Source organism: Macaca mulatta, chromosome 4, assembly GCF_049350105.2.
Source record: "Macaca mulatta isolate MMU2019108-1 chromosome 4, T2T-MMU8v2.0, whole genome shotgun sequence".
NCBI classification, from domain to species: domain Eukaryota; kingdom Metazoa; phylum Chordata; class Mammalia; order Primates; family Cercopithecidae; genus Macaca; species Macaca mulatta.
In genome coordinates, this window is record NC_133409.1 from 172,203,893 (window position 1) to 172,225,532 (window position 21,640).

The 21,640-nt window shown below is 41.8% G+C and overlaps 1 protein-coding gene across 1 annotated transcript in view; it reads right to left on the reverse strand.

The window, feature by feature from the left end:
• SYCP2L (synaptonemal complex protein 2 like) overlaps window positions 1-21,640 on the reverse strand; it is a 68,002-nt gene that overhangs the window by 40,079 nt on the left and 6,283 nt on the right. Inside the window, exons 5-12 of the mRNA XM_078001062.1 lie at window positions 18,071-18,156; window positions 17,870-17,958; window positions 14,203-14,237; window positions 12,551-12,693; window positions 10,726-10,778; window positions 10,061-10,106; window positions 8,006-8,098; window positions 7,851-7,911 (exon numbers count right to left, since the gene is read on the reverse strand). Of these exons, the coding sequence (XP_077857188.1) occupies window positions 7,851-7,911; window positions 8,006-8,098; window positions 10,061-10,106; window positions 10,726-10,778; window positions 12,551-12,693; window positions 14,203-14,237; window positions 17,870-17,958; window positions 18,071-18,145 (595 nt within the window). The 5' untranslated portion in view covers window positions 18,146-18,156. The remainder of the gene's footprint in view (window positions 1-7,850; window positions 7,912-8,005; window positions 8,099-10,060; window positions 10,107-10,725; window positions 10,779-12,550; window positions 12,694-14,202; window positions 14,238-17,869; window positions 17,959-18,070; window positions 18,157-21,640) is intronic.

A 21,640-nucleotide genomic window follows, 5' to 3' on the forward strand; every position in this document is an offset into this window, starting at 1 on the left:
ATCAGATTACTTGAGGTCAGGAGTTTGAGACCAGCCTGGCCAACATGGCAAAATCCCATCTCTACTGAAATATAAAAATTAGCCAAGTGTGGTGGTATGGGCCTGTAATCCTAGCTACTTAGCAGGCTGAGGCAGGAGAATCGCTTGAACCCAGGAAGCGGAGGTTGTAAGGAGCCAAGATTGCGCCACTGCACTCCAGACTAGGTGACAGAGATACGCTGTCTCAAAACAAAACAAAACAAAACAAAAAGAAATTCTAAGGAAGAAATGTTGAACCACACCAGGCACTCCCTGAGATTCTCCCCACCAGGAGATTGCCCTGAGACAACAGTCAATGTACAACTGAGTTCTGCCCACAATGGCATCAGCCAGACCACCTGATGAATAAGCAAGTCACGGAGACCCCACACTTCCTCACTCTCTCCCTTACATACCATTCATGCCAAGTCCTCTTTAAAAGCCCCTGCTTTCTTGCTCACCCACTGCCTGGAAACAGACTTGGTGCTGTTGGGGGTGGGGGTACAGTGGGAGTAAGACTGGCCTTTGGATTGCACGGGAGCTGGGTGAGGCCTGTGACTGCTGACTTTTCCCCACTTCCCTGACAGCCTGCATGACTCAGCAGAGACAGCCATAATCCTCCTAGGAACATAACTCCATTGACCTGGGAACCTCACCCCTCACAGCCGCAGCAAGACCCACCCAAGGAGAGTCTGAGTTCAGACACTCCTAATCCTGCCCCCACCCAGTGGTCCTTCCCTACCTATCCTGGTAACTGAAGACTAAGGGAATAGTGGCCCCACCCACCGCCTGTTCCTCCCCACACTACCATAGCTGATGCTCTCTGGAAAGCGCCACCTCCCGGCAGAAGGCCAACCAGCACAAAAATAGAGCATTAAACCACCAAAGCTAAGAACCATCACAGAGTCCATTTCACCTCCCTGCCACTTCCATCAGAACAGGTGCTGGTATCCAAGGCTGAAAGACCCATAGACAGTTCACATCACAGGACTCTGCAGACACCCCCCAGTACCAGCCCAGAGCCTAGTAGACTTGCTGGGTGGCTAGACCCTGAAGAGAGATAATAATCTCTACGACTGGGCTCTCAGGAAGCCACATCCATAGGAAAAGGGGGAGAGTACTACATCAAGGGTAAACCCCATGGGACAAAATAATCTGAACAACAGCCTTCAGCCCTAGACCCTCCCTCTGACAGAGCCTACCCAAAGGAGAAAGAACCAGAAAACCAACTCTAGTACTATGACAAAACAAGGTTCTTCAACATCCCCCAAAAATCATACTGGCTCACCAGCAATGGATCCAAACCTAGAAGAAATCCCTGATTTACCTGAAAAAGAAATTCAGGAGGTTAGTTATTAAGCTAATCAGGGAGGCATCAGAGAAAGGTGAAGCCCAATGTAAGGGGAAAAAAAAAATCATACAAGAAGTGAAAGGAGAACTATTCAATGAAATAGATAGCATAAATAAAAAACAATCAACATTTCAGGAAACAATGGACAACTTACGGAAATGCAAAATGCTCTGGAAAGTCTCAACAATAGAATGGAACAAATAGAAGAAAGAAAGTCAGCCAGGCATGGTAGCTCACGCCTGTAATCCCAGCACTTTGGGAGGCCAAGGTGGGTGGATCATGAGGTCAGGAGGTCGAGACCATCCTGGCCAACATGGTGAAATCCTGTCTCTACTAAAAATACAAAAAAATTAGCTGGGTATGGTGGCACGTGCCTGTAATCCCAGCTACTCAGAAGGCTGAGGCACGAGAATCTCTTGAACACAGGAGGTGGAGGTTGCAGTGAGCTGAGATCACACCACTGTACTCCAGCCCAGTGACAGAGCAAGACTCTGTCTCAAAACAAACAAACAAACAAACAAAACCAAACAAAGTCAGAGCTCGAAGACAAGGTCTTCGAATTCATCCAATACAACAAAGACAAAGAAAAAAGAGTAAGAAAATATTAACAATGCCTCCAAGAAGTCTGGGGTGATGTTAAATGACCAAACCTGAGAATAATCGGCACTCCTGAGGAAGAAGAGAAATCTGAAAGTTTGGAAAATATATCTGGGGGAATAATCAAGGAAAACTTCCCCGACTTTGCTAGAGACCAAGACATCCAAATACAAGCAGCACAAAGAACACTCAGGAAATTCATCGCAAAAAGATCATCGGCTAGGCACACTGTCATCAGGTTTTCTTTTCTTTTTTTTTTTTGAGATGGAGTCTCGCTCTGTCACCCAGGCTGGAGTGCAGTGGCGCGATCTCGGCTCACTGCAAGCTCCACCTCCTGGGTTCACACCACTTTCCAGCCTCAGCCTCCCAACGAAGGAAAGAATCTTGAAAGCGGTGAGACAAAAGCACCAGGTAACCTATAAAAAAAACCTATCAGATTAACAGCAGATTTCTCAGTAGAAACCCTACAAGCTAGAAGGGATTGGGGCCCTATCTTCAGCCTCCTCAAACAAAACAATTATCAGCCAAGAATTTAGTATCCAGTGAAAATAAGCTTGACATATGAAGGAAAGATACAGTCTTTTTCAGACAAACAAATGCTGAGAGAATTTGCCACTATCAAGCCACCACTACAAGAACTGCTAAAAGGAGCTCTAAATCTTGAATCCTGGAAACATATCAAAACAGAACTTCTTTAAGGCATAAATCACACAGGACCTATAAAACAAAAATACAATATTACAAAAACCAAGGTATATAAGCAACAAATAGCATGATGAATGGAATGGTACCTCACATCTCAATACTAACACTGAATGTAAATGGCCTAAATGCTCCACTTAAGAGATACAGAACTGCAGAATGAATAAGAATTCACCAACCATCTGCTGCCTTCAAGAGACTCACCTAACACATAAGGACTCACATAAACTCAAGGTAAAGGAGTGGAAAAAGACATTTCATGCAAATGGGCACCAAAAGCGCGCAGGAGTTATTCTCATATCAGACAAAACAACCTTTAACAAAACAGCAGTTAAAAAAGACAAAGAGGGACATTATATAATGACAAAAGGCCTTGTCCAACAAAAAAAATATCACAGTCCTAAACACATACGCACCTAACACTGGAGCTCCCAAATTTATAAAACAATTACTAACAGACCTAAGAAATAAGATAGACAACAACACAATAACAGTGGGGAACTACAATACTCCACTGACAGCACTAAACAGATCATCAAGACAGAAAATCAACAAAGAAACAACGGATTTAAAGTATACCCTGGAACACATGAACTTAACAGATATATACAGAACATTCTATCCAACAACCGCAGAATATACATTCTATTCAACAGGCGCCTGGAACTTTCTCCAAGACAGACCATATGAGAAGACCAAAAAACGAGCCTCAATAAATTTAAGAAAACTGAAATTATTATTATGATTATTTTATTTTTTGAAATGGAATCTTGCTCTGTCACCCAGGCTGGAGTGCAGTAGCATGATCTTGGTTCACTGCAACCTCTACCTCCCAGGTTCAAGTGATTCTCCTGCCTCAGTCTCCCAAGTAGCTGGGATTACAGGCATGTGCCACCAGTTAATTTTTTTGTATTTTTAGTAGAGACAGGGTTTCACCATGTTAGCCAGGCTGGTCTTGAACTCCAAACCTCAGGTGATCTGCCCACCTTGGCCTCCCAAAGTGCTGGGATTACAGGTGTGAGCCACCACGCCTGGCCTAGAAAGCTGAAATTATATCAAGCACTCTCTCAGACCACAGTGGAATAAAACTGGAAATCAACTCTAAAAGGAACCTTCAAAACCATGCAAATACATGGAAATTAAATAACCAGCTACTGAATGATCATTGGGTCAAAAATGAAATCAAGATGGAAATTTAAAAATTTTTTGAACTGCGTGACAACAGTGACACAACCTATCAAAACCTCTGGGATACAGCAAAGGCAATGCTAAGAGAAAAGTTCATAGCCCTAAACACCTACATCAAAAAGTCTAAAAGAGCACATACAGACAATCTAAGGTCACACCTCAAGGAACTAGAGAAATAAGAACAAACCAAACTCAAATCCAGCAGAAGAAAAGAAATAACCAACATCACAGCAGAACTAGATGAAACTGAAACAAAACAATACAAAAGATAAATGAAACAAAAAGCTGGTTCTTTGAAAAGCAAATAAAATTGATAGACTATAAGTAAGACTAATCAAGAAAAGAGAGAAAATCCAAATAAGCTCAATAAGAAATGAAACAGGAGATACTACGACTGACATCACTGAAATACAAAAGATCATTTAAGGCTTCTATGAACACCATTACACATATAAACTAGAAAACCTAGAAGAGATGGATAAATTTCTGGAAAGATACAACCCTCCTAGCTTAAATCAGGAAGAATCAGATACCCTGAACAGACCAGTAACAAGCAGTAAGATTGAAACTGTAATTTAGGCCGGGCGTGGTGGCTCAAGCCTGTAATCCCAGCACTTTGGGAGGCCGAGACGGGCGGATCACGAGGTCAGGAGATCGAGACCGTCCTGGCTAACACGGTGAAACCCCGTCTCTACTAAAAAATACAAAAAACTAGCCGGGCGAGGTGGCGGGCGCCTGTAGTCCCAGCTACTCGGGAGGCTGAGGCAGGAGAATGGCGTAAACCCGGGAGGCGGAGCTTGCAGTGAGCTGAGATCCGGCCACTGCACTCCAGCCTGGGCGACAGAGCGAGACAACGTCTCAAAAAAAAAAAAAGAAATTGTAATTTAAAAATTATCAGCACCAAAAAGTCCAGGACCAGACGGATTCACAGCAGAATTCTACCAGACATTCAAAGAAGAATTGGTACCAATCCTACTGACATTATTCTACAAGATAGAGAAAGAGGGAACCCTCCCTAAGTCATTCTATGAAGCCAGTATCACCCTAATACCAAAAGCAGGAAGGGATATAACCAAAAAAGAAAACTGCAGACCAAAATCCCTGATGAACATAGATGCTAAAATTCTTAACAAATACTAGCTAACTGAATCCAACAACATATCAAAAAGATAATCCACCATCATCAGGTGGGTTTCATACCAGGTATGCAGGAATGGTTTATATGCACAAGTCAATAAATGTGATACACCACAAAAACAGAATTAAAAACAAAAATCACATGATCATCTCAACAGATGCAGAAAAAGCATTCAACAAAATCCAGCATCCTTTCTGATTAAAACTCTCAGCAAAATCAGCATACAAGGGACATACCTCAGTGGAATAAAAGCCATCTACGACAAACCCACAGCCAGCATAATACTGAACGGGGAAAAGTTGAAAGCATTCCCTCTGAGAACCAGAACAAAACAAGGACGCTCATTCTCACCACTCCTTTTCAACATAGTACTGGAAGTGCTAGCCAGAGCAATCAGACAAGAGACAGAAATAAAGGGCATCCAAATTGGTAAAGAGGAAGTCAAATTGTCTCTGTTTGCTGATGATAATGATTGTATACCTAGAAAACTCTAAAGATTCCTCCAGAAAGCTCCTTGAACTCATCAAATAATTCAGTAAAGTTTTCAGATAAAAAATTAATGTGCACAAATCAGTTGCTCTTCTATACACCAACAGCAACCAAGCTGAGAATCAAATCAAGAACTCAAACCCTTTTATCATAGATGCAAAAATAAAATAAAATAACTTAGGGATGGGCCGGGTGCAGTGGCTCATGCCTGTAATCCCAGCGCTTTGGGACGCTGAGGTGGGCGGATCACCTGAGGTCAGGAGTTTGAGATCAGCCTGGCTAACATGGTGAAATCCCGTCTCGACTAAAAATACAAAATTAGCTGGGTGTGGTGGTGAGCACCTGTAATCCCATCTACTCAGGAGGCTGAAACAGGAGAATCGCTTGAACCCAGGAGGCAGAGGTTGCAGTGAGCTGAGATCACGCCACTGAAATCACTCCAGCCTGGGTGACAGAGTGAGACTCCATCTCCAAAATAAATAAATAAATAAATAAAACTTAGGTATATACCTAACCAAGGAGGGGAAAGATCTCTACAAGAACTACTACAAAACACTGCTGAAAGAAATCATAGACAACACAAACAAATGGAAACACATCCCATGCTCATGGATGGATAAAATCAATATTGTGAAAATGACCATACTCCCAAAAGGAATCTACATGTTCAATTCAATTCCCAGAAAAATATCACCATCATTCTTCACAGAATTAGAAAAAACAATCCCAAAATTCATATGGAACCAAAAAAGAGCCCACATAGCCAAAGCAAGACTAAGCAAAAAGAACAAATCTGGAGGCATCACATTACCTGATTTCAAACTATATTATAAGGCCATAGTCACAAAAACAGTATGGTACTGGTATAAAAATAGGCACATAGACCAATGGAACAGAATAGAGAACCCAGAAATAAACCCAAATACATACAGCCAACTGATCTTTGACAAAGCAAACAAAAACATAAAGTAGGGAAAGGACACCCTTTTCAACAAAATGGTGCTGTGATAATTGGCAAGCCACATGTATGAGAATGAAACTGGATCCTCATCCCTCACCTGATACAAAAATCAACTCAAGACGGATGAAGGACTTAAATCTAAGACCTGAAACTATAAAAATTCTAGAAGATAGGCCGGGCACGGTGGCTCACACCTGTAATCCCAGCACTTTGGGAGGCCAAGGTGGACAGATCACCTGAGATCAGGAGTTCAAGACCAGCCTGACCTAGAGGGAGAAACCCCATCTCTATTAAAAATACAAAAAAATTAGCCAGGCATGGTGGCGCATGCCTGTAATCCCAGCAACTCGGGAGGCCAAGGCAGAAGAATCGCTTGAACCCGGGAGGTGGAGTTTGTGGTGAGCCGAGATCGCGCCATTGCACTCCAGCCTGGGCAACAACAGCAAAACTCCACTTCAAAAAAAAAAAAAAAAAAAACTCTAGAAGATAACATTGGAAAAACCCTTCTAGACATTGGCTTAGGCAAGGATTTCATGACCCAAAAACAAATGCAATAAAAACAAAGATAAATAGCTAGGAGTTAATTAAACTAAAGATCTTTTGCATGACAAAAGGAACAGTCAGCAGAGTAAATAGACATCCCACAGAGTGGGCAAAAACCTTAGAAATCTATACATCCGACAAAGGACTAATATCCAGAATTTACAACGAACTCAATTCAGCAAGAAAAAAAAAATCCCATCCAAAAGTGGGCTAAGGACATGAATAGACAAGTCTCAAAAGAAGATATACAAATGGCCAACAAACATGCAAAAATGTTCAACATCACTAATGATCAGGGGAATGCAAATCAAAATCTCTGATCTGCAAAGCCCTTGATCCTAACCAATAATTACAAAACAGCCTGATGATCCATCTCCATAGAGGGGGCAGGCACCTACATTTCCTGACAGCCATGTTCCTTCTTGCTAGATGTCTTCCTTACTATCCACAGTTTACTACCTGATCTTCTAGGTTTATCAAGAGAGGAACCTAGGATGACATGTTCTCCTCTCCCCATCAGACTCTTTCAAACCAAAGCAGTACTTTGGGGAAAAGCATTGTTAACTGATTGCTGGATCATATGGTAGTTCTACTTTTAATTTTGTGAGAATCTACAAACATTTTTAAAATGAAAAAACTAGACAAATAATTTAATCCCAAGGTCACAAAGCACAGAAGTCACAAACCTGTGACAGCACACCTTCCATCATACCACACAGCCTTCCTACCCCAAGGCATGATCAAAATATGCCCTAGAATATAATAAAAATCAATATACAGTATGTATAAATAAATATGCACTGCAAATACAACAGAAATAATACTTGGAAATGGATGTGGGTTGTTTAAATGTATCATATTACCTATTATGCCGAAATTCATCACTGCTTCCTTCGGAAGTATCACTGAGTCCCATAGAGTATTCTTGGGAAAATAAATAAGTGAAATTCATGAGCGCAAAACATATACTTCCATAAAAATGATCTCTAAAGGCTTAGTTCTAACCAAGAATCATTACCTCAGCATTGTCTATATAAAAAGTGACACTCTGACTTCCCAGGTTGAAGTCGATCCAAAATTTCTCTAATTTTTCATCCGCTGGTTTTCTCATCTGTAAGAGATCATTTCAGCATGAATTATACACATAAAAATCATGCTATAGGGTCAGATAAACATTATTCCCTTGCAAACAGAATTTGTGCTTTTCCTGGAACAGCATTCTCCTAGCATTATAGGGCCTCTCTTTATTGACTGACTCTTTTGTGCAAAACAGAAGGATCTCAGTTTTATGGAACTTGGCCATTTCTCCTCACCCCTCCAAAAATCCCACTATCCATAGCATATTTAATAGATATTTAAATATGTCACATGATTCTAGCTACACAATTTTTTTCTAATGAAAATCACAGAGAAAACAGTTCTATGTTGAATCAGTAACAATCCACACTGCATATGGATGGAAACTTCCAGAGAAGGAGATACTGTAACCAAACATGAGTGATTTGCCATCTATCTTCCATTAGAGTAGAGCTAAAACGTGAAGACTTCAAATTTCCTTCATTTTAATGATGCTAAAATAAATAGATGTTTATAGTTAAAACAGGGGAAGAAAGATTCTAACAGTATGGTGTTTATAGAAACAGTAAACATCTTCTCTGCCCCTCAGCTTTTCGTAAGTACCTTTCCATAGGCACCATTAACAATGCCTTTGTTTCCTTCCAGATGTTTCCTAGACATACATCAACAAGTATAGGCTAGGCACAGTGGCTCTCGCCTGTAATCCCAGCACTTTGGGAGGCTGACGCAGGCGGATCACAAGGTCAGAAGATTGAGACCATCCTGGCTAACACAGTGAAACCCCGTCTCTACTAAAAATACAAAAAAATTAGCCAGGCATGGTGGCAGGCGCCTGTAGTCCCAGCTACTCAGGAGGCTGAGTCAGGAGAATGGTGTGAACCCGGGAGGCAGAGCTTGCAGTGATCTGAGATCACACGACGGCACTCCAGCCTGGGCGACAGAGCGAGACTCTGTCTCAAAAAAAAAAAAAAAAAGAAGTATATAGAAAGATTTTATTCCCCAAAAATAGATAAAACACTAGACTTACTATTCTACAATCCAATTTTCCAATACGTTGTATTTCTTGGACATCTTTCCTTTCTATAGTACATGTCTACCTTTTAACAGCTACAGAGGTGAATGAGGGCTTTCACCCACAATACATGTTCCTGGAAGCCAGTGTAAGGGTCAGGGTAAGGGCCCTGATGGAAGGGAATGGAAATTTGGATGTCGCAGAAAGAAGAAAAACCAAACAGAGCAGAATCGTCAGACAACCGGAGGGAAAATAAACAGAATCAGCCTACCAGACTCAGTTCTAGAGAGAAGGAATGTGTAGTGTAGCCATGAGTTGCAAGTTTAGCTCAGAGAGGCCAAGAAGGGGACTCTGAACCCAAAACAAAGAAATGATGAATGAGGACATTCTGAAGACAGGGTCCAGGACACTCAAACAAAGTCAAGGTTCCAAGACCTCTAAATATTTTAACCTGAAACTGAGATGCTGTAGGTTGCGGCCCTTTTATATGAAGGACCTTGTTCCTCTAGAAACCAAATGGGGGGTGGGGAAGAAACTGGTCAACCTTGGACTATAAAGTGCAAGGCAGAATGAGAGAGAGAGAAAGGACAGTGGCCCCAGTGGTTGAGAATAAGAAGGTGGGGCATAAGATGGAAGGAGAGAAGCAAGGAAATCATTCTTTTTACCCCAGTCTAGGCATGAATTAGGTTACCCATGAACAGGGTAAAATGAGGCAAGCTTCCTGTAACTGTCCTCATGTACACAGTACAGACCCTAAAATTCCTTTTTCCCATAGTAATAGTAGAGCCCTTAAACTTACTGGTAATGCATTCTGGTTAGGGTATGGTATGATCAGTTTGAGAATTTAGGTCATTAGGAGAAGTTGGCATCCTTTTTTAAAAAGCCCTTTTGAGTTATGAGAACAAAAGTTTGACCTAACCATATAAACCTAACTCCTGGTTTCACTGCACACCACCCTCAGACCTCCAAGAGAGATGAACATACCTCATGCTCATCAGCAAAAGCAGCAACACACGGAAATGAATACACCCTGCAAAACATCTCACAATTAAAAAATAAAATATGAATGAACCTTAAATACATCTACAGACGTTCCGCAACAAGCACGTATAACTAGAGTATGCATTAAGTCTCCTCGTACAGAGTACGATAAGGGGGTTAAGTCTGCAAATGGAGACCTACTATGGGTAGATTTCAAATCTCCATCTGGCAGTCAGTAAACCAGGTTTATTAGTACTATATCTCAACCCAGTTACTCAGCCAGATTCCCAAACAAAAGGAGTGAATTTAGCAAATATTGTCTGACCAAGGACTTAACTGTTCATGATACAACTAACTCCAGCAACTTCAAGTCAGGAAATTGTTTTTAATAAAATCTATGAACTCTTTAAAGAATGTATTATTTTAAAATACCCCAAGTCACAAATATAATAAAACTGATAGAGATAATTTTTAAACACACTCCAACAAGCCACTAGGCAGAAAGGGTCTGATCTTCTCAGGTTTCTACTCAATGGACAACTCAATATGTTCTGTAAAGATGTACCCAATATTCTCTCCCAAAATGAAACAGATCCTAAACTGCTCTTTTAAAACATTAGACATTTTCAGAACACAACTAGTCCATAATGCTCAGAGACACAACTTACCTTCTTTGGTCACCGAGTCTGTCGTTTAGGTGATTGAGAAAACGTCTACTGTCCTTCAAAGCAAATGATATAAACTCTTTTATTAAAAAAAAATCAAGATGTCTTGGTCAATACTATCTTAGCAAACAGAGGCCAGTGTTGCTTCTAAATGACCAGGATGCAGTAACATCAATGAGGCTTTATAAGGATTCGTTATTATATGTTAACAATACTTCATGCCACAGAGAGGAGGCTCTGGGATCATGTTTCTAGAAGGAACCTTTGCTCCCTGCAGCCATTAGATTTTCAGCTGAGGAATACTTAGGTCTCCAAAAGTTAAATGCCTGGTTATGTTTCACTGGATCAGAAGTGTAAGCAAGAGAAATACATCTTACTGATGACCTAGGTTACAATATTTGATCAACCCATTGGGCATCCACCTCCCTAACACCTGCACAGCACAAACCAACCACAAACCTATAAAATTTATCAACTTTGGGTTGATCTGGGTGTATTATCTATGGCCAATTTTCCTTTTTGGGAGTTCTCTATCTCACTCTCTTCTCCTAGCATATGTTCTAAGAACAAAGACTATTATTAGAGTTTACCTAACCAACAGCTCTCAGGAAGAAATCTGTTGCCCCACATTCTAAAAACAAAGACACAGATCCAAGATTTTGTTCCCTTTTGTTAGCAAGGATTGGCTATTGTAGTCAACACTCCTTATGCTCCTGATCTACCATTCAGCAGCAATTAGACATCAGCAGTGTAAGCCTTTCATGTAAAAAAGCAATTCGGGCTGGGTGCGGTGGCTCTCATCTGTAATCCCAGCACTTTGGGAGGCTGAGGCAGGCAGATCATCTGAGGTTGGGAGTTGGAGACCAGCCTGACTAACATGGAGAAACCCCATCTCTACTAAAAATACAAAATTAGCCGGGAGTGGTGGCACATGCCTGTAATCCCAGCTACTCGGGAGGCTGAGGCAGGAGAATCGCTTGAACCCAGGAGGCGGAGGTTGTGGTGAGCCGAGATCGCACCTTTGCACTCCAGCCTGGGCAACAAGAGCAAAACTCTGCCTCAAAAAAAAAACACATACACAATTCAATTGAGAAACTGATAGCTCTGGGGAAGGAAATGATTTTGGAATCAATATAATTACATTTCTCTCTTTTCATCAAATTTTCCTGCAAATGAGAAATGACAAAGAGCAGAAAGGAAATTAACACATGAGTGCCTACAATAGCCCTGGACCTTTCAGTTTCTCTCATTGAATTCTCAAGACTGAGGTGGGCTTTAGTCTCATTTTACAGATGAGGTCACTCAGGCTTCACAAGTCAACTACCTTGCCAAAATGCATACATCCCATAAATTGGAGAGGTGGGACTCAAACTCTAGGTTCAACCCAGTTTGGGATAGACCCAAAGCTCATGGTCTTTCCACTGAGATTATACTGAATCCTGGCTAAATAATTACTATATGCAGTATATGACAGTAGGTTCAGAGTCTGAGGAAATATAAAGGTCCATGTTTAATAAAAATCCTGAGACGGGTGGATCACGAGGTCAGGAGATCGAGACCATCCTGGTGAACACAGTGAAACCCCGTCTCTACTAAAACTACAAAAAACTAGCCGGGCGAGGTGGCGGGCGCCTGTAGTCCCAGCTACTCGGGAGGCTGAGGCAGGAGAATGGCGTGAACCCGGGAGGCGGAGCTTGCAGTGAGCCGAGATCGCGCCACTGCACTCCAGCCTGGGCGACTAAGCGAGACTCTGTCTCAAAAAAAATAAATAAATAAATAAATAAATAAATATTGGCTAAACAGAAATTCGCATGACCAGGAATCTCACCGTCTCAAATTCTCGATCCTTAATTTCTTTGAAACCTTCGGCAATGACTTCATCATCAAACCATTTATGGACAAGTTCCTCCCTTGAATTTCTAATCGTCAGTCTACACAGCGCTTCAGAAATAGCAACCTGCTGGTCATAATCTAGAGATTAAAAACATGGTAGACACAGATAATTCTGGGCACAAAGCAAAAGAAAAAACAAGTTCCAGAGCTAGCACTTGCTCTAAGAAACTCCATCTGAGAAGCCTAGCATTACGTCTTAGTTACCACGGCAAGATGCATCCTGGAGTAATCAGAATCATTTAAATTCTTTTTTTTTTTTTTTTTTTTTTTTGAGATAGTCTTACTTTGTCACCCTGGAGTGCAGTGGTGGCTGGAGTACAGTGACCTGATCTCAACTCACTGCAATCTTCGCCTCCTGGATTCAAGTGATTCTCCTGCCTCAGCCTCCCAAGAAGCTGGGATTACAGGCATGTGTCACCATGCCTTGCTAATCTTTATATTTTCAGTAGAGATAAGGTTTTGCCATGTTGGCCAGGCTGGTCTTGAACTTCTGGGTTCAAGCGATCTGCCCACCTCGGCCTCCCAAAGTGCCGGGATTGTAGGCATGAGCCACCACACCTTGCCAAAATCATGTAAATTCAGTATTTAAGAAATAAAATAAAAATCTAAATAAGAGGTTGGTATATAACAATTTTTAAATAAATAATATTTATGGGTATTATATTTTAGATATATTAAAATACTCATCCAAAGCAAATCATCAAACAGCCTTAAAAATGTTTCTACTGGCCAGGCGTGGTGGCTCATGCCTGTAATCCCAGCACTTTGGGAGGCCAAGGCAGGCAGATCACCTGAGGTCAGGAGTTCGAGACTAGCCTGGCCAACGTGGTGAAACCCCATCTCTACTAAAAATACAAAAATTAGCTGGGCATGGTGGTACATGCCTGTAGTCCCAGCTATTCAGGAGGCTGAGGCAGGAGAATCGCTTGAACCCAGGAGGCGGAGGTTGCAGTGAGCCAAGATCATGCCGTTGTACTCCTGCCTGGGCAATAAGAGCAAAATTCCATTTAAAAAAAAAAAAAAAAGTTTCTACTACAAAATAAAATCCCAAAATAACTTGTAGTATTTCACAGCGAATAAACTAAAACTACATGTAGTAACATGTTTAAATTACAAACAATTCTAAGGGTAAAAAGGGAGCTGTAGCCCAAGGAATGGCATTTATAGGATGCTTTTAAAATCTACAAAATGATAATGCATGTTGTTTAGGGATCTACAGAGTAAAAACAGAAAAATATGCTTGGGAATGAAAAACAAATCTGAGTCAAGGAGAAGGAAATGGGATGAGGAACATGGACACAGGGGACTTTATCCATGACACCTTTTTTTTTTCCTTTAAAAACAGACTTGAAGCTAATGTGGTAAAATGCTAAATTTTGACGAAGCTGGCTGGTAGTAAACGAGTATTCACGAATTATTCTTTACAGTTTTCAGCATGCTAAAATCTCTCAAAATAAATTTAAAATAAAACCCTAATTCCTATCTTCAATTTAACCATAATTTATTCCCCATGGTCCCAAGATGCTCATAAAACCCCCAGTGTCCAATATTTAATATTCTAATACTGAAAATTCTAAAATTTCTTACCACCCACAGTCCAGAGTGTCCTTGCAAGGTCTTTCCTGAAACATTTAGATAAATCACATTTAACTGAAGTGAACATCAAGAGGTGAAACTTTACTATACTGGCATTAAACTTTAAAACCAAAATATGTTTCTGAAACTATTTCAAATTCAGCATCAGAATTTCCTTAATGTCAATAATACATATTTATGGAAAAACCTTCTCAACTTTATATATTAATGACCTAGATGTTATTTTTTAAGAAGCTAGAACTACTATATACACTCTGAGGTTCTATTTTCCCTCTTGTAAAGTGAATTCCATTTGATGATCTCTAAGGGTTCATCAAATTAATTCCGGAGTTTTATAATCACCGCACCAACCTGTGAGGGCATATGTCCTTTTACACAGTTTGATACCTGCAGGAAATGATACAGACAGTGATTCTTTCCTATGAGCTGCTTGATCTGATTTTAAAAACTAATTTAGGCTGAGCACGGTGGCTCATGCCTGTAATCCAAGAATTTTGGGAGGCCTAGATGCACAGATCACCTGAGGTTGGGAGTTCGAGACCAGCCTGACCAACATTGAGGAACTCCATGTGTACTAAAAACACAAAACTAGCCGGGTATGGTGGCACATGCCTGTATTCCCAGCTACTCGGGAGGATGAGGCAGGAGAATCGCTTGAACCCAGGAGGCGGAGGTTGCAGTGAGCTGAGAGCGTGCCATTGCACTCCAGCCTGGGCAATAAGAGTGAAACTCCATCTTAAAAAACAAAACAGGCCGGGCGCGGTGGCTCAAGCCTGTAATCCCAGCACTTTGGGAGGCCGAGACGGGCGGATCACGAGGTCAGGAGACCATCCTGGGTAACACAGTGAAACCCCGTCTCTACTAAAAATACAAAAACTAGCCGGGCGCGGTGGCGGGCGCCTGTAGTCCCAGCTACTCGGGAGGCTGAGGCAGGAGAATGGCGTGAACCCGGGAGGCGGAGCTTGCAGTGAGCTGAGATCCGGCCACTGCACTCCAGCCTGGGTGACAGAGCGAGACTCCGTCTCAAAAAAAAACAAAAAAAACAAAACAAAGCAAAAAACAAATTAATTTAGAGATGTAATAGGATTAAGCTATTACATTATTAAAACTAATGCAGACTCTCGAATTGTACATTATTCACTCAGAATTTCAAATAAATGCTAACAAGTGTGAGTTGATCTTTTTTTTTTTTTTTTTTTTGAGACTGAGTCTGGCTTTGTCACCCAGGCTGGAGTGCAGCAGCACGATCTTGACTCACTGCAACCTCTGCCTCCCAGGGTCAAGCAATTCTGTCTCAGCCTTCCAAGTAGCTGGCATTACAGGTGCCCACCACACCCAGCTAATGCTTTCTATTTTTAATAGAGACGAGGCTTCACCATGTTGGTCAGGCTGGTCTCGAACTCCTGACCTCAAGTGATCCACCCACCTCAGCCTCCCAAAGTGCTGGGATTACAGGTGTGAGCCACCATGCCCGGCCAAGTTGATCTTTTAATGCCTGAAATAACTCCCATTTTAAAGAATAGATTTGTTGAGAAACCTTGTAAGAAGTAGATCGACTTGTTACTATTAAATAGAAACCAGGAAACAGTACCACTGAGCAAAATTAATTCTGCTTAATTTTATATTGCAGGTTTTACCTTTGAAGTCCAGAACACTCCAGACTTTCTAGAACACACAGACAATAAGGTAGTGTGTTCAAAGATTAGTTTGAAAACTTAGGAGAAAACATGAGATCAGCTGCTCCCCAAATCTAAATACACCACTAAGAGTAGTGATTTCACTAATGTATTAAATAAAAATGTGTTTAGGAAAAATTCAGTGTAAAAACTATATCCTGCAAAGACTAAATGGACAACCACGATGACAGTGAGTTTCATGCTCACAAATCACCTATTTCAGGCCCCACACTGTGGCCACACACCACGTAAATAATGTGCCACAATGATGTCCTCATGCTGGCTGGTGGTTAGCGCAGTCACAGGTTCCGGTTCCAACTTCAAAACAGGGTGCTGGTTTTGTTGTTTCTATGGTCACACATTACAACCTTACCTCCAAATCTCACATCCCAAGAACTATGCAACAGTGGCTTTGGGTCACCAAAAAACAAAATATCCATCACGTGAAAAGCAATCAAAATTCCATCTCACATTAGTGTAGCTACCTTGGGGCACTTCTTCTTTAGCAGATAATGTGCTAATCACTTTACATGGATTGCTTGATTTAACCTTTACAATAATTCTATCAAGTAGGTATTACTTTGACTCCATTTTACAGGCAAACAAACTGAGATATGATGAAGTCAGGGCTGTGCTCATAGACAACGGGCAAAAGTGGCAAAACTCAGATTTGAAACCAAGCAGGCTCTATGGTCTATACTCTTAACATTCTCCCGAGTCACGAATTTAGTTCACATTTACAATGAAAAACTAGAGCCTGAGAAAGCATTTTGCATCAATGTTGATGCAAAAAGAAAAAAAAAAACTTCATAATTATTAAAAAGGAAAAATCTAGCAATTTTTTTTTTTTTTTTTTTTTTTTTTTTTGAGACGGAGTCTCGCTCTGTCGCCCAGACTGGAGTACAGTGGCCGGATCTCAGCTCACTGCAAGCTCCGCCTCCCGCGTTCACGCCATTCTCCTGCCTCAGCCTCCCGAGTAGCTGGGACTACAGGCGCCCACCACCTCGCCCGGCTAGTTTTTTTTTGTATTTTTTTAGTAGAGACGGGGTTTCACCGTGTTAGCCAGGATGGTCTCGATCTCCCGACCTCGTGATCCGCCCGTCTCGGCCTCCCAAAGTGCTGGGATTACAGGCTTGAGCCACCGCGCTCGGCCTTTTTTTTTTTTTTTTTTTTTTTTTTTTTTTTTTTTTTTTGAGACAGAGTCTCGCTCCGTGGCCCAGGCTGCAGTGCAGTGCTGCAATTTCGGCTCACTGCAACCTCCACCTCCCGGGTTCAAGTGATCCTCCTACCTCAGCCTCCCGAATAGCTGGGACTATAGGTGCGTGCCACCATGCCCAGCTAATTTTTTGTATTTTTGGTGGAGATGGGGTTTCTTTTTTTTTTTTTAATTATTATTTTGAGACGGAGTCTCGCTCTGTTGCCCTCAGGCTGGAGCGCAGTGGCATGATCTTGGCTCATGGCAAGCTCCACCTCCTGGGTTCACGCCATTCTCCTGCCTCAGCCTGCCAAGTAGCTGGGACTACAGGCGCCCGCCACCATGCTCGGCTAATTTTTTTTATTTTTAGTGGAGACGGGGTTTCACCGTGTTAGCCAGGATGATCTGGATCTCCTGACCTCGTGATCCACCCGCCTCGGTCTCCCAAAGTGCTGGGATTACAGGCCTGAGCCACCGTGCCCGGCCGAGATGGGGTTTCACCATGTTAGCCAGGATGGTCTGGATCTCCTGACCTTGTGATCTGCCTGCCTTGATTTCCCAAAGTGCTGGGATTACAGGCATGAGCTACCGCGCCCGGCTGCAATGTCTTCTTTTTACCTCAGCCTCTTTATCACCTAGCATAGTGCCTGACTCATAACAGGTGCACAAAGCATTTACCGAAGAGAGAAAGGACGTAATCAGGTCTAAGCAGAACACAGACTGAAGCCGTACAGTCATGAGAGGTTTTACCCTTACTACAGCACGTAACTTACACAAAGTCACTTACATAAGCTGACACATGCGTTCTGACAAAGGGAATTTTTTTCTTTCTTCCCGAGGGACAGCGTCCAAAATGCAGTTAAAAGTCTTCAAGCCCTTTTGGGAATTGAGAAGACATTCATGGAGAAGAAACAAAACAGAGACCTATGTACGATCTTCTCCAAGGTTTCTGGAGCCGCTGGTATCTATTTTGTTATTTGCAACTTACCTCCCGTTGAATCAAATGATCTACAGTCTTTTCTGTCACCAGGAATCCTAAGCTAAGTAGGAAGGAATCCAACATCTGAATTTTCCCTGAAAGTATAATTTCAAAGACTCAATTTTATGTTTGAAAGAGTAAGAAAATGACTCCTACACACGGTCAGAGCCTTTCACTGAGGGTGCCTTTCTGGGTTTTCTACAATATAACTCACTTTGCAGCCTGTGCCCCTTACAATCCTGTTGCTTTGTCTTCTGGTATCAAGGGTTGTGAGCAGGTGCACACATTCATATACGCGTTTATTTTACATGGTTCTTGGTGACTTATTTTGAAACTAAATCTTACTTTATCTCAGGAAAATTAATTCTTTGATACTTTTATTACAGTAGACTTTCTCAACTTTGGCAATATTGATATTTCAAGCCAGGTAATTCTTCTTCTAAGAAGAACTTGAGAACTGCTGTCAAAATGCAGGGGGAAAAATGAGTGAGGAAAAGATGCACATGAAGATAAAAACAAAGATGTGACAGATAATCTTACAAAGAGGGAACAGAAAGTAAATGTAATGGACTTTTTGGTGGTCTCTCCACCATCCTTCCCCATTCCTCTGTTATGGAGCAGTTGTGCTATTTGGGTGAGACCCATCAGTTCCAGGGGTAAATCCGGACTGGCTTAAACTAGGCAGAGGTGGCCCATTTATCCTTTCATAGTGACTGGTTCATCTGGAGGGCAGGGCACCCAATCAGAGCAAAGCTAGGGCTTTTGTTTGCTGGTTGAGGAAAGGGAACCTTTCTCCCCCAGATGTGAACCAGGAAGCACAAAGTTCTCGTTGCAACCAACAAGGGAAACCACCTTGAGAGCAAAGACTAGACTCTGAGAAAGGCAGAACTGAAAGGGCTATAGAGAAATGGAGTGGAGCCACTCTATTTCCAAACTGCCCACCTCTGGACTCTTCAGTCCCTTCAGCCAGTAAGTTGTCTTTATCATTTAAGCCTATTTGAGCTAGATATTCTGTTAAATACACCCAAAGCACTCTACCTCAGTAGTTGATGACTACAGATGATTTTGCCCCACGGGGGATGTGTGGAGATGTTTTTGGTTGTCATGACTTGGGGATGGATGCTGTTGGCATCTAGAGGGTAGAGGACAGGGATGCCGCCAAACACCCTTTGATGTGCAGGACAGCACCCAGGACAAAGGACTACCCAGTCCAAAATATCTATATTGCCAAAATTGAGAAACTCTGCTGTAATAAAATTATCAAAGAACAAATTTTCCTGAGCTAAAGTAACATTTGGATTCAAAATAAGTCACCAAGAACCATGTAAAATAAACGTGCTTTCAACCCTTAATATCAGAAGATAATGCAACAGGATTGTAAGGGGCACAGCATGCAAAGTGACAGTAATATTGTATAAAAGCCAGAAAGACATCTTCAAACGATGAAAAGCTCTGACCACGTCCCTCCCACAGGCTAATACTCTTACTAATACTAATACTCTATACTATTAGTATTACTATTACTATACTATTAGTAATACTATTAGTATTACTATACTAATACTCTAATTTCTTTAACACATTAAATTTATTGTCATATACAAAGAAGAAGAAATCAGGTACCATCCTTTTGATGTAATTAAATTAAGGGTAACTAACAGTAAAACAAAACTAGGACATAAGTCATTCAAATCAGTAGAGAGGGATAAACTGTGAAAGAAAGCCATAATCCATATAGCAGAACACAAACAAAAGAGTCATAAAAATAAATAAGAAGACATAAGTTTCAGAACAAAAAAGAAGGAGTGATTAATGTTGTCAACTGCAGAAGGAGGTGGGAAGAAATTCAGTGAAAACATCTTTCTACTTTGGAGAGAAGGATTAGACATTAACTCTGCAGAGCCTGGGCATAAAACTCACACAAGACAACTGTCGAAGGCCACACGTGAAAACATGTCACTTGCAGAGAGGCCAGTCCTGCTAAGGTGACCACAGTGGGCTCCAAGCACGGATTGCCATTGCTATAGATGGGACTGTGTCCCCCCCAAAATTCATATGTTGGAGCCTTAACCCTCAATGTGATGGTATTTGAGATGCAGCCTTTGGTAAGGGAAGTTCAGATGAGGTCACGAGTGTGGGATCCTCATGATGGGATGAGTGCCCTTATAAGAGCTCGGTCCAGGTGCGGTGGCTCATGCCTGTAATCCTAGCACTTTGGAAGGCCAAGGTGGTTGGATCACACGGGGTCAGGAGTTCAAGACCACCCTGGCCAAAATAGTGAAACCCCACCTCTACTAAAAATACAAAATTAGCCAGGCGTGGTGGCACACGCTTGTAATGCCAGCTACTCAGGAGGCTGAGGCAGGAGAATTGCTTGAAACCGGGAGGCAGAGGTTGCAGTGAGCTGAGAACGTGCCACTGCACTCCAGTCTGAGCAACGGTGCGAGACTCTGTCTCGGGAAAAAAAAAAAAAAGAAAAGAAAAAGAAAACAAAAAGAAAGAGCTCTGGCTCTCTGTCCACCTTGTAAGCACACAGCAAGAAGCCAGGTCTCTGCCTACCACGTAGGCACACAGCAAGAAGTCAGAAAGAGGCCATCACCAGAATCCAATCATGCTGGTACCCTAATCTGTTACTCCCAGCCTCCAGAGATAAATGTCTGTTGGCTTAGCCTCCCAATTGATGGCATTTTGTTATGGCGGCCTAATTGGACTAACACAGTCATCTAGAACAATGTTTCCTCTACCGGGGCAATGAAAGTCATTATAGCATTATGTGAATCCATAAATGCCCCAAGCGATGACCATAGAGTGAACATAGAGCTCACATATGCATTGTTTTTCAAATATGCAGTATATACATACTGTTGGGATTAATACAAAGCAAGTTTATTTTAAAATGTTACAAAAATCAAAGTAGTTTTTTACCACTGTGCATTTTATCAACCAGTTTTAAAGGCAGTAACTATCATTGTGATGATCATAAAACTTTGACTTGAAAATGTTTGGAACCACTGACTTGAATTATGAGGACCAACCAAGTCAACCAAGTTTTAAAGTCAACCAAGTCCAGTGCATGCTTCAGCTTCTGGTACTGCATTTCCTCAGCTACCAGATACCATCCATTGCAGAATATAGTGTCAGTTGACGATAGCCTTTCAGAAGAAAACTAAAAACATGTAACATAGGAAAATGACATATCAAGATGGCTCCAATTTCCAAAATGTTTAAATATTTAAGTGCATCTTTGAATCCATGGTATCATAATTCAAATGTCAAATTACTTTTTTTTGAGACAGGATCTCACTGTCACCCAGGCTGGAGTGGAGTGGCACAATCATGACTCACTGCAGGCTCAAACTCTGGGGCTCCAGTGATCCTCCCACCTCACCCTCCCAAGTAGCTGAGACTACTGGTGCACGCCACCACACCCCGATAATTTTTTTATTTCTTGTAGAGATGGGGGTCTCACTATGTTGCCCAGGCTGGTGTCGAACTTCTGGATGCAATCAGGTCTGCCTCTTCAGCCTCTGAAAGTGCTGGAATTACAGGCATGAGCCACCACACCCAGCATAACTACCT